Raw genomic sequence first — 13,245 nt, forward strand, 5'->3', positions numbered from 1 at the left:
GGCAGTATTTGCCTTGTGTCCTGTTTTCCTTCAGTACGAATCACACTATGGCGTTGGAAGCACATTTAAAACTAGAGCAGGCACTGCTGATTCGGCCACAAAAATCCCTCTTGGATGAACAACACTTGGGTTTATTTCAGAAGCAGCCGCTTTTACCTTTTTTATTTATTTCCACAATGAAAAACCGGGCTGAACAAAATCTTAAAGTCTCATTTTCCACCGGATGATTAAAATCTTTATCTGTAATTTACCTTAGTCTCTTAAAATCTGATGGGGAGGAGAAACCAAAACCTTAGAGAAGAACAGTGTGCTTTCGCTCACTCCCTCAACGTAAAATCGAGGCAAAAATAGAGCCCCATAGAAATTTCAACATTGAATTTTTTTGAAATGCTAAAGCTTAGTAAAAGTCAAAAGGCACTGTATGAATCAGGAGTCTCTGCGTATCTTTGTTAGTTCAATACAAACCATGATCTGGCAGACTACTTATATTCAAAAGCCCATCTTTCAAAAAGTTCTACTTTTCTACATGGATCATTTAAACAGAGTCACTGCCTTGTTTATATATACGTGTATGCATATATATGTGTGTATATATCTATATAGGCATGCATGTGTATATATGTATATATGTAAGCAGTAATCACATGACTCCCATCTGTGCTCCACAAAAGTGACTTTATTGTGGGAGAAAGCATGGCAATCTTTGTCTCCAAAGTGTTTTCAATCCACAGGCACACAAAGAGCTACCACTGGTCTCATCAACACTGCTGACAATTCAGAAAGCCTAAGTACTTTCTACTTGAATTCTAAAACAAAAGCGCCTTAAATTAAAATTTTTTTTTACTTCAGTCTTCAATATTGAAACTGCTAAGTTACTCCATTTTAGCAAGCCAAAAAAAAAAAAAAGAATAAATTTTGGGGGAAAAAATAATACACTAACTTAGGAAAACATTCTGTTACTGAATAGGTTTAAGAAAAAACCTATATAGAAAAAATATTCCAATAGAAGGCAAAACCTATGTGGGTTGTTCACCACAACATTATTTGAATAACAATTAGAAACCAATGAACTATTCAGTATCAGAAATGTAAAATAAATTAGGAAGTGTCCAATTGATAAATTATACAGCCAGTAAAAATAAAGAAAATAATGAAACATGGAATGCATGACAATGTTAAGCCAAATTACAGAAAGGATCCCTGCTACATTTAAACAGTCCCATCTGCAAAAGCTAACCAGGAACATAATTTGACATGTTGGGTCACTGGAGTATGGGTATCGTTTGCCTTTACTGAAAGGACTAAACAATATAAAGTGTCTATAGTGACTGTACATTTTTTAAAAGAAAAGATAAAAATAATAGAGTAACTCAAAAACAAGTCTTCGAAAAAAAATGTTCCTGGATGGGGACACGCTGCTGACCACATCCAGAAACCAACTCCTTTGCCTCTGTGGGCAGGCAGCACCTGATTCAGGCTGGTTCCCCCCACCCCAAGCGATGCTCCTGAACAGGACTGGAAGGCGGGGGCAAGTGCCCCGCCAGAATGATCTGTGGCCCCATTCCCAACATTCATTTTATCAACAAGGCCCAAATCTGCCCATTTTGAGCATGTACACAACACATATTTCTGTCTGATGACAAAATTTCACACACAAGTCCTCCTATTTCTCCCAACAGAAAAATTCAAATGCACGACTATTTCCTTGTCATAATAAAGCAATTCTCAATTAGCAATCAAGTTATATTTTTTAAAAGACAACATGGTGTTAACCCTGTGTAACACGTGACCAAAAATAATTAAAGGCCAATGGGTGATATCTACCAGAAGTACTAGTAGACAGAAGATTACTTACAAAAAGAGCAGTTTTCAACAGAAACGAGGAACGTTTCCCTTGGGAAATAAATTTAATCTTCTATAAACAACTGGGGCAAAGGACCAGGTTTTCTACAACTGCAATAGGGTCAAAAGGCTTCTCCAGCGGCCCTAAGGGGACAGGGCTGAGATATTTTTGATGGCTTTATGACGACAATTATAACCTCCTAGCTATTTCAGCTCTTGAAGAAAATGTTCAATCAAGACTAAATCATACAAAGCACTTACTGTTTTCCGTTGCCCAATAATAAAATTTGAAAACAGGAAGTTCACAGCATTAAATCATGTTTATCAAATACTTGAAGAACCTACATTAAGAAATGCTACTATAGAGCAGATTACTGGTATACTACGGTACTCTGCACTGCTATGAAAATAGTCGTAAAAAGCTTGTTCTGCTCAGTGTAATGATGTTTTACTTTTTGCAAGCCATGTATCTCTCAGTTACATTCTCCCAGTTGATTACATTCCAAATAGCTTTTAGATAATCCGGTCTGACATTTTTATACTGAAGGTAATAAGCATGCTCCCACACATCAATCCCCAGCAGTGGAATAAGACCTATTGGAAAGAAGAGGGGGAAAAAAAGCAAAAACTGTGAATTTCAATCTGAAATATTATTGTCTCTTCTCGATTATCCTATGCACACCAAATTACCCAAATTACCCTTTGCAAAATTCCCATCCATTTTTCAGCTTCTTTTACAAAGAGAAAATTTGCCTAAGAATAAATACCCTATAAAAAATTTGAAACTTTACTCTTCAAAAAAATTTTTTTTAATGTTTATTTATTTTTGAGAGAGAGGTAGGGGGAAGGGCAGAGAGAAAGGGAGACAGGGGATCCGAAGTGGACTCCGTACTGACAGCAGTGAGCCCCACGCAGGTCTTGAACTCACAAACTGTGAGATCATGACCTGAGCTGAAGTCGGATGCTTAATCGACTGAGCCACCCAGGCGCCCTTAAACTTTACTCTTTGGAAGAAAACGTGATAAATAGCAAAAAATTTTTTAAAGACTTGGGAAAATTAAGTACAGTATTTTAACAGCAATGCTTAAAATACCAACAAATCTATCCATGAGGCAATTCTTGGGGGTATCGGTAAGGATGCCATGTTTATGGGGTGGCTGAGCACCTTCCGAAGGTCCCAAGCAGTCAGGGGAGTTTTAGGAAAACTGCTCTGCTCCCAAGGCTAATAATGTCAGTCTTAGAGAATACAAAGCATTTATGAGACATTTAGAGAAATAACAGTTAACAAGGAAAACTGAATAGGACTAAAGAAAAAGACACAATTCTTAGAAATGAAATAGTACATGCAAAGAATTATATTTATGCAACATTCATTTTCAGAAACTCTCCAACTGAATGACAGCCTCCTCTAGGAAAACAATGATCAACCAGTAGGTCTTGATCAGTGGTGAGGTATGTCATTCATCATTCATTATGAGTAATTAAGGTAACAAAGTTTATAAATGATTTCTCCCCTACATAAATTGCCATGACTTCCACTTATTTTCATTCCAATGGGCTTTCTTCAAGTGGAAGGGAAGCAGGTGTAGCCAGGATTTACCTAGAAATTAGCCTTTCGGCCAGGTGCCTTCAAAGATATACCCGACTCTCTAGTCAGTGCTCACAAATCTTCTGTTGGTTTTACAAATTCTGTGGCATCTCTTTCCCAAAAGAGCCGTTCAGATTTTGGCTAAATCTGAATATACCCAGGAAAGTGAGTCATGTAAGCAAGTCTGCAGACGTGTGTAGAGGCAGAAAATGTGGCTGAGAGGCGCCTGGGTGCTTTGGCTGGTTAAGCGTCAAGACTCTTGGTTTTAGCCCAGGTCATGATCTCGTGGTCGTGAGATGCAGCCCCGCATCGGGCTCTGTGCTAGGCTTGGAGCCTGCTTGGGATCCTCCCTCTCTCTCCGCCCCTCCCTCTCCCTCTCTCTCTCTCTCTCACAAAATAAATAAACCTAAATAAGTTAAGTATCTTTAAAAAAAAAAAGTAAAGAAAAGAAAACGTGGCTGAGAACTACTGCTGATTGCCGTTAAGATGTCACTGTAGGTCTTGGGGTGCCTGGGTGGCTCAGTGAGTTAAACGTCTGACTTCAGCTCAGGTCATGATCTCACGGTTTGTGGGTTCAAGCTTTGCATCGGGCTCTGTGCTGACAGCTCAGAGCCTGGAGCCTGCTTCGTATTCTGTGTCTCCCTCTCTCAAAAATAAATAAACATTAAAAAATAAATTAAAAAACAAAAAAGACATCACTGTAGGTGCATTACATCTGAAGATCAATGTCTCAGGACTATCTCCTAAAGGCATTCTAATTCAATCTGGCTCAACATGAAAAAGGAATTGGTGAAGCCAGCCTGGAGCCTCTAAGCCAAATATTTTCCTGGACCAAATCCCCCAAAAGGCAGAAGTCTGGAAACCTGAGCTCTAGTCCCAGTTTGACCACAGGTGCTCAGCAGACGGGCTGCGTCCCAGGGCTGAAGTTGGACTCAGCTTATAGGTCTTTTCCTCTTTTGTGGTGTTTATCCAACTTCAGTGCATGCAATTATGTAAGCTGACATGAATTCTGTCCAATGAAGCAGAGTTTATGTTTAAAACATTTTTTGTTAGGGGCACCTGGGGTCTGGGTGGCTCAGTCAGTTGAACGTCCGACTTCAGCTCAGGTCATGATCTCATGGTCTGTGGGTTCCAGCCCCACATCGGGCTCTGTGCTGACAGCTCGGAGCCTGGAGCCTGCTTCGGATTCTGTGTCTCCCTCTCTCCCTGCCCACCCCCACCACTCACACTCTGTCTCTCTCTCCTTCAAAAATAAACAAACATTAAAAAAATGTTTTGATAAAAAAAACATTTTTTGTTAATGTATCCGTAAAATTACATGTGCTAATGTTACAAAACATCAAGGACTTTTAGAGCATTTCTGCTTACACGAGGCTCTGGGTATCATCTGTTAAGATTTAGTACATGCTCACGATAGGTTTAACCACTGCTCGTGTTCCTTATTTCAAGGTAAATGCTTTACAGTGAACCATTTCCCACTAATGAATGTGAAATAATTTTCAAAGCTAACCTGTTGTTCCTTCCAGGGGATCCTGGTTAAAACAAGCAGCAATCTGCAAGCGTCCCTGTTCCTTATTGAAACCAAGCCAACCCCAACCTGAGCCTTGGACGCCAACAGATACAGTGGTCAACTTCTCTTTAAACTTGTCGAAGGAACCAAAATCACGTTTGATGGCTTCCAGCAATTCCCCTATTTAAAAAACAAATCCAAAAATACCCACAAATGAACAGACTGCAACAATTACAATCAAGAATTCTATTCCATATATTAAAATATTCTTGTCATATGGCACCAGAAACTGGACGACCTCATAGGGAAGACGTAACATAACCCAGTGAGCCTAGTTAGCACTGTTTCTCCTGCCCTCACACTGGCATCACAAGATCTCATGATTTTAATTCACATGTTTATTACTGAACCAAGTTAGAGCAAGTTCTTCCTTCGCTGTGCTATTTCCATCAGAAAAGGAGTAATTTTTTCATTAGCTTCCCCCCCCCCCTTTTACAGAAAACTTTTACTTTGATTTCTACCCTACCTACTCTGTGTCGATTTGGGAATAGTTAAATTTTATGGCTGTTATTTGGTTCTTCCCCACGGCAGCTGAGATCTTTCTTATCACAATTATATAATTTTAAGAAGAGTAATTTTGTCTTTTATCACCGAACTGAGGGTACACTATAAGAGCTACAGCCCTTTTATTCTCTGGCAATGTAGAATATAATTCTAGATGGAGCACATCAACTAAATCAAGTAGGCTAAAAATATCACTTCTCTTATCCCACTGAGTTAAAAGTAATTATCGTCGTGCCCGGGTGGCTCAGTCATTTAAGTGTCTGACTCTTGATCTCAGCCCAGGTCTTGATCTTAGGATCGTGAGTTCAAGCCCTGCAATTGGAGCCTACTTAAAAAAACCGAAAATTCAAAAATAAAAGTAATTATCTATTATAAGCACAAATGACACAATAAAGTGGTACAGACAACCCAAAGTCGCAAAGTACCACTGGCTGAATATGGGCATATCTGACATTCTGCTAACTCACCAAACGTCAACAGTATTACATCACCGTCTCCACACCTAACTCAGAAAAAAAAAAAAAAAAAAAAAAAAAAAGAATGTCCAGCTTCCCATGCTGACTTCCCCATTCACCTTTACTTCCAAATGAGACTGCTTATCACAAGTACATGAGATGCTTACCATACACCAATTAAAAACGAACAAAGCCACAGAAACTTAAGGTGTGCACCAGAAGCCCCAGGGACAAGGAGAGCTCTACTTATGCCCCGCATCTTCCCTGGGGTGAGGAGGCTAATTAAAGTCGTCTGGGCCTCCACGCAGGACATGGTAAGTCACGTAAACCAGCCAGAGTGAGCAAGGCCATTGGCTCTGTACTCCCCTCGCTACCTGCACGTGTCCTGGAAAACCCAATTTCCTGGGACAACTGACTCTTTATCAGCTGGGGAGAGTAGTAAAATAATAGCAAAAAGCACTATTCGAAGCATTTTATATCTGGTAACTTATTTAATTGTCAAAACGGATCTATTATTATCCCTGTACCTTACAGATGAAGGAAGTACAGAATGATCAAGTGTCTTACCCCACCCAGGGCACTCACTTCTTCTAAAAACTGTTTCCTGGTCTTGTTCTAATGTAAAATACAGTACATTTTGACAAAAGTTGACATCATATCTGACACTGTGTGTGTGTGTGTGTGTGTGTGTGTGTGTGTGTGTGTGTGTGTATAAAATCTGAAGACACAATAACTCCCTGAATATATTCTCCGTTCCTACATATGTCCCTTTGAAAGTCACACCTTTGTTGTACTCCTTGCTAGGAAAAATATGCCACTGTGACACCTCAGAGAGAATTAACGTAAGAAAAGCAACAGCCATTCCTATCATGCACAAATGTAGCTAAGACTGCACCAATATCTACCAACCTTTGGGCTCTCCACCACCCTTAGGGCTCAGGTTCGTCCAGAAGATGGAATGATTGATATGGCCTCCACCATTGAACTTCAGCCCAGGCTGAAGAGCTACCTGAGTTGTAACGTCACCTGAAATGTAAAGATGCAAACATATTCTTTAAAATTCTTTCTTTTCAAACGTTCTATGCACCATTTGCTCTCTTTGTAAAACATCAGGTAATTGTACTTGCTTATCTGTAACATCCCTATAAGTCCTAAAATCCCACAATTTCAAGATTCTACAAAAAAAAAAAAAAAAAAAAAAGATTTACTTAAAAATTATTTGTTCCAGTGGATTTTCAATTTCAATTAGTAACGTGAACAACTAATGAGAGGTCCGGCATCAGGGGCAAAGCTAGTAGAAAATTCTTTCCTGAGCTTCAAAGAAGTGAAAGTTTTCTTGGATAGAAAAGATTTCAGAGGCGCCTGGATGGCTCAGTCAGTTGAGCATCTGACTCTTGATTTTAGCTCAGGGCATGATCCCAGGGTCATAGGATCGAGCCCCGTGTCCGACGCTCAGTGTGGCGCCTGCTTAAGATCCTTAAGTCTCTCTCTCTCTCTGCCACTCCCCCACTCACTTTCTCTAAAATGAAAAAAAATTATAAAAAAAACACTTCAGCAATAACAAAGAGAACAATAGAAAATAGTGGAAGGTTGAAATGTGTGCTTTCACAGACTAAATAGTAAATTTTCAGGGGCGCCTGGCTGGCTCAGTCGGTAGAGCATGTAACTCTTGGGTCTCAGGGTTGTGAGTTTGAGCCCCTCATTGGAGGTAGAGATTACTTAAAATAAACAATAGACTTTTTTTTTTTTTTTTTTTTTAGACTTTTTTTTTTAAATGGTACATTTTCAGCTCTCATTTTCTAGATAGACAACTATTCATTGGAAAATAGTTCAATGTTACATTAACAAAAAATTCAGCATATTCAAAACTGAACTCGAGAATTTTAATCCCAAAGTTACTCTCCAATGGCCTTCCTCATCACAGCAAGTGCCAGCTATTTTTCACAGGGCATTTCTGATAACTTCCCTTTTCTTACTCCTTACTCCTTTCCTCACATATAGCCCACCAACATACTCACTGGCAAGGCCAGCTCTCCCTTTAAAAAAGATCCATGGGGCCCCTGGGTGGCTCAGTTGGTTGAGCGACAGACTTCGGCTGAGGTCATGATCTCACGGTCCGTGAGTTCGAGCCCCGCGTCGGGCACTGTGCTCCCAGCTCAGAGCCTGGAGCCTGCTTCTGATTCTGTGTCTCCCTCTCTCTCTGACCCTCCCCCACTCATGCTCTGTCTCTCTCTGCCTCAGAAATAAATAAACATTAAAAAAAAAAAAAAGATCCAGAATCTGACCCCCTCTTGCTAACCTGTGGTACAGACCAGCAGCATCACCTGCCTGCATCTGAGCCACCACCCCGCCCTGGTCTCCGGCTTCCACATGTGCCCCCCCAACACTCTGTTCCCAATAGTGGCCGGAGGGCTCCTCTACACCCCAAAGTGAGTGCAGCAGCCTTGAGCCAGACCCCTCCAAAGGCTGTTCCTCTCACTCGATGAACCCCAAGTCCCTACAACTGGCTTCAGAGGGGCAAATCACCTGATCCTCTGTGTCTCCTCGCTGGCCCAGCTCTGGCCACACTGGTCTCCCTGCACGTACAACAGGGGCTCGGCATGCGCCCAGCTTACGGCTTCTACTGATGGCGGCTGCCCGTCCCGGAACACCCTTCCTGAAGATAGCCTCGTGGTTTGTTCCCACATCTCTCCTTCAGGCCTCCGCTGAAACGTCACCCTCATCAGGGAAGCCTTCTCAAACCACGAGAAAATGGGCACTTCCCCACCACTTCCCCAACCTGTTTTGCTCGAGAGGACTTAAGACCCCTGGCATACTACATATTTATTTACTCATTCATCTGTCTCCCCACCAGAATGAAAGCTCCAATAACAACAAGGAATTCTTTGCACTGCTGTATCCCAGGGGCTGCTAGATTGCCTCCTACATACCAAGAACTTGATGAACGTTTGTTGATTGATTAGATAATTGAATATATTAAATGTAGCTTTTATGGAAGAAAAATTAATTCTCTGCTATCTGCACTTTAAAAAAAAAGTCACATTTGAAGACTTTTTCTACCTTGCTGAACAAGTAGGCAAAATAAAATATTCTTTTCCAGGCCTTCAAGAAACTAAGATTAACTATTAGGAAAAATGGGAATTCCCTTCCCAGCACTTCCCTGTGCTGACAGCTCAGAGCCTGGAGCCTGTTTCAGATTCTGTGTCTCCCTCTCTCTGACCCTCCCCTGTTCATGCTCTGTCTCTGTCTCAAAAATAAATAAATGTTAAAAAAAAAAAAAAAATTAAAAAAAAAAAGAAAGAAGTCCTGAGTGCTTATTATTCACCAGACATTAAGAGGCAAAGTGGAAGATACACAGAACCACTGAGGACTCTGTGTGTAGGGAGTTTACATGATAGAAAAGGTTCTCTAATCTGCTCTTTGGGCACATCTCAGAAAGGAGGAGAGGGCCGAGTGATACCAGAATACACAGATAATCTTGGAGAGCTGTTTTAAGATGCCAACTTCTCGTTGTTGTTGTTGTTGTTATGTTTGCAAAATAATTTTCTTACAGATCAGTGTCTTAGTAATTATTCTAGGAAAGTCATCCTAAATATAAATGTTTGTATGTTTATATATTTCTATATATATATACATACACATGTGTATACACACATATATACATGTGCACACACACGTTTTATATATATTTATATACACGCATACATATACACATATATATGCATATATACATATATAAACACGCGTGTGTGTGTGCGCGCATAGTTTTAGTTTTAGAGAAAAGAGCCCAAATGGGGGAGAGGCTCAGGGGGAGAGGGTCAGAGGGAGAGAGAATCCCAAGTAGGCTCCATGCTCAGTCTGGAGCCCGACACAGGGCTTGACTCCACAACCCTGGGATCATGACTCAAGCCAAATCAAGAGTCAGATGCTCAACCGACTGAGCCACCCAGGAGCCCCTATGTTGTTTTCTAATAAATCAACAGTAACTAAATTTTTCTAATGGGAAAGAAACATGCTTATTAAAAACTAACTTAATAATTGCAATCTCTTAAAGTTTAATCATTTTTAAGTTTTAATAGAAATTTGGGGAGCACCTGGCTGGCTTAGTCGGTAGAATATGCGACTCTTGATCTCAGGGTTGTGAGTTTGAGCCCCACATTGGGCATAGAGCTTGCATTAAAAAATAATAATGATGATAACAGAAATTTGGGAGGCTTTAGTATCTGCTTTTAAGAATACTTTTCTTAAGTTCAACAATTTCTTTGGTTTCCATTTTTTTCCTGTAAAATACAATAAAAGTTAAATACTTCTGTTTGAAAAGTATTTATTTACTTCCTTATAATGAGATCGATGATGTTATTTCACTTACATTACTGCCCCAAATTTTCAAACATCAAAATTTAACCCTTCAATAGTCTTTAAAATATTTTTTTTAAATAAATAAAAGAAAAAGCTCTGCAGGAACTTAGTAACTTATAGGCAACATAGCACCACATAATGTAAAGCTTTTTTTTTCAGTAGCTTCTGTTACACAAGTAAAGATGTGATTGCGCAAGGAAAGGATTGAAATTCAAGTTGTTTTTAAAATATTGAAAAGAAAGGTTCAAGTTGTCAGATGTTGTCACGCAGGAAACAATTTCACAATCGGGATATTCCCCACCTTGTCATCATTACCACATCTTTCCCGAATTTGTTATTTTCTAAAACCCCGAACCTTTTCCCGAACAAGTACCAAACGTTTTCCCCATGCTCCATGTTCCTGTCACAAATCTTCCAGAATGTGGCAATTTCCTCTTGTTTCTGTTTAGACAATTACTTCATCCACAACCGGGCTGAAATACTACACTTTCCCGCTAGATGCCCCCATTCAACAAGCTGCCACCGTCTGAAATTTACCCAACAAATTTCAGAGGGCTGAACGTCATCAAAAATATGCTTAAGAAAAAAAATACCTTTTGAACTGTGTAGCGTATTAAGCAATACGTACAATTATTTTCCTCCTGCAAGCCACTGATCGATAGACTGAAAAGTGCAATACTATTTTGTACAGAGACATTAAAACACATCCCCAGACCCAGACCCACAAAGTCCACACTCGACTGGTTTTGTCGACTGAGCTCTTTAAAAAGTGTGACGTCCGTATGATAGTGTTACGCTGAAGTCTAAAGTATTAGCAAATAACCACAAGCCTGTTTCAGTTTCCCACAAAATGGGCACCTTCCTTGTGAAGTCTGACCCCTGGTTGAGTTCAAGAGCGCGTGGGGCGGCCCCACGGAACCGAGGGGCACCGCGTCGCCGTCACGTTTCCCCGCGCGGTTTCTCACCGGCGGGCGGCCTGGCACCTACCCTTCTCCAGCGCCTCTCGATACCGCTCCTCGAGGACGTTCAGGTTGTTCACGTAGGTCGCGTGGTGCTTGCTGTGGTGCAGCTGCATGATCTGGGCGTTGATGTGAGGCTCCAGGGCGCCATAATCGTACGGCAAGTCGGGGAGGCTGTGCTTCTGCCTGGAACCCAGAGCCCCCAGCGCCGGCACCAGCGTCCTGCTCGAGCTGGAAAGAGAGCAGACACACACACCGATTCGCTCACGTGTCTACGCAGACAGGGCTACGGACGTCCCGGCGCATCTGGGCCTTTCTATCGCTTGCTCGCTCGCCCTCCACATTCTCTGAAGCATTAAACGGCGCCGCGGCAGCACCCGGATGTGCTCAGAGGCCACCTGCCCTCCGGCAGGGACGCCCGCGGCGTCCCCGCCACGCCGCGTCCCCGTAGGTACCCGGGAGCCGCCGCGCCAGCACGGGTACGGAGGCAGCGGGGCCGCTGGAGGAGGCCGCCCGCACCCCTCGCCCTCGGGGCCGTGACCCGTCCCCGCTGCTACGCGCCGCTCGGGCGCCTCACCTGAGCGCTGCCCGGGACAACATAGTGAGCGATGCCGCTAGTCGCTTTCCTGAATTCGAGTCACCGCGCCGACCCACCGGCGTACACTGACCCGCGTCCCCGGCGGCGCCGCAAGGACACCGCCGTCCTCCACGGGCTCCGCCCCCTGCGCCCGCCGCTCCCACACCGTGGGGGGGGGACGCGCAGCGCGCCGTCTCCGCTCCCTGCGCCAGCCCGCCCCCTTTGGGGGCCCAAGGGACCCGAGAAAGAGGCACATGAGGGACCTTATTCAGGGAGTCAGAAGAACCGCAGCGCCCCCCTGCCCGCTTCTGTGCGTGTGGCCAAAAGAAAGGCCATGCTTCCCCCCCCTTCACGGTGTAAGATGGTACGACCTGAAGCCCCGCCCCTCGGAGGTCCGCTGGGAGGGCCTTGGCTGGTGGGGCCGGTGCTTCCCCGCCTCTTAGCTGCTGCCGGCACGCCGGGGTCGGCCTGCGGTCCGGCGACCTTCTCGGAGCGAAAGCTGCGGTTTCCCTGAGCTGGCTTGGCGCGCCCTAGCGGGCCAGGATCCCTCAGTGAGGAGGGTCCTGGGCGCTGGTAAGGTGTAGCAACAATGCTCCTCTAACCACTGCCAGGAGTGACCTTGCTTTTCTAATGAACTTGACCTTCGGGCCGGAGCCAAGCCCAGGGCCGTCTGATAATAGTGTTACTAAACACGAGGTGCCAGGGACTACGCAGCAGGGTTTATATACATTGATCTTTATTTCACTCCCGGGTAGGTATCGTTGACCCCAGGCGACAGTAATGAGCTCACTAAATTTTAGCAGGTTGCCCTGATCACACAGTTAATAAGTAAAATAGCGGATTAGAACCGAAAGTCCATACTTTCTTGATTACTAAGCCTTAGCAGTCAGGTCCTGAGTGTGTGTGTTGGGGATGACTTCCACGAACCAACTGCTCCGGAGAGTATTTTAAAAAGTACAAGAGGAAGGATTCTTTCGTGCTGTCTCTTACAGTGTAATGAGCTGTACTAATGCTTTCTCAACAATTAAAAAAACAATCCTGAATTGTGTGAATCCTCCCTGTATAGAAGTTAGGAAAGCTTTACACTATTATTGATCTATGTTGGGTCCTTATTGAATAGAATAATATAAAAGGAACCATAGAGTAGGTGCTGCATAGATTTTCAGCTACTCTCTTCCACCCCTACCCCCACCCCTCCACAAGGATGACTAGCATTTGGGTTGGGGAATAGTAAACAAGAACCACTGAGCTGACTTCCCAGCAAGAGGCCTGGGGCATGCTGACAGGAAACCAAGAGTATACGACCCGGTAAAGGAGGAAAATCAGGTTGGGGGCAAGTTGTGCATGTCCTTAAAATCCAAACATATGGTTGGGTAGAGGAAAGCAAGAAG

The 13,245-nt window shown here is 43.1% G+C and overlaps 1 protein-coding gene across 1 annotated transcript; it reads right to left on the reverse strand.

The window, feature by feature from the left end:
• Positions 1-656: 656 nt before the first annotated feature.
• SOD2 (superoxide dismutase 2) lies at positions 657-12,379 on the reverse strand. Its single transcript, XM_042940214.1, has 5 exons — positions 11,855-12,379; positions 11,306-11,508; positions 6,869-6,985; positions 4,941-5,120; positions 657-2,436 (listed from the first exon to the last, which is right to left on the reverse strand). The coding sequence occupies exons 1-5, from the start codon at positions 11,875-11,877 to the stop codon at positions 2,291-2,293; spliced, it is 669 nt and encodes a 222-aa protein (XP_042796148.1). The 5' UTR covers positions 11,878-12,379; the 3' UTR covers positions 657-2,290.
• Between the last annotated feature and the right edge of the window lie 866 nt (positions 12,380-13,245).

The sequence above is a fragment of the Panthera leo genome, chromosome B2, assembly GCF_018350215.1.
Source record: "Panthera leo isolate Ple1 chromosome B2, P.leo_Ple1_pat1.1, whole genome shotgun sequence".
In the NCBI taxonomy this organism is placed as follows: Eukaryota; Metazoa; Chordata; class Mammalia; order Carnivora; family Felidae; genus Panthera; species Panthera leo.

Coding starts and splice junctions, on each gene's coding strand:
- SOD2 (XM_042940214.1), bottom strand. CDS start 11,877: ATGTTGTCCCGGGCAGCGCTCAG. Junction 6,986..11,305: donor TCGAGAGGCGCTGGAGAAGG/GTAGGTGCCAGG, acceptor TTTACATTTCAG/GTGACGTTACAACTCAGGTA. Junction 2,437..4,940: donor TCCCCTGGAAGGAACAACAG/GTTAGCTTTGAA, acceptor TCTTTCCAATAG/GTCTTATTCCACTGCTGGGG.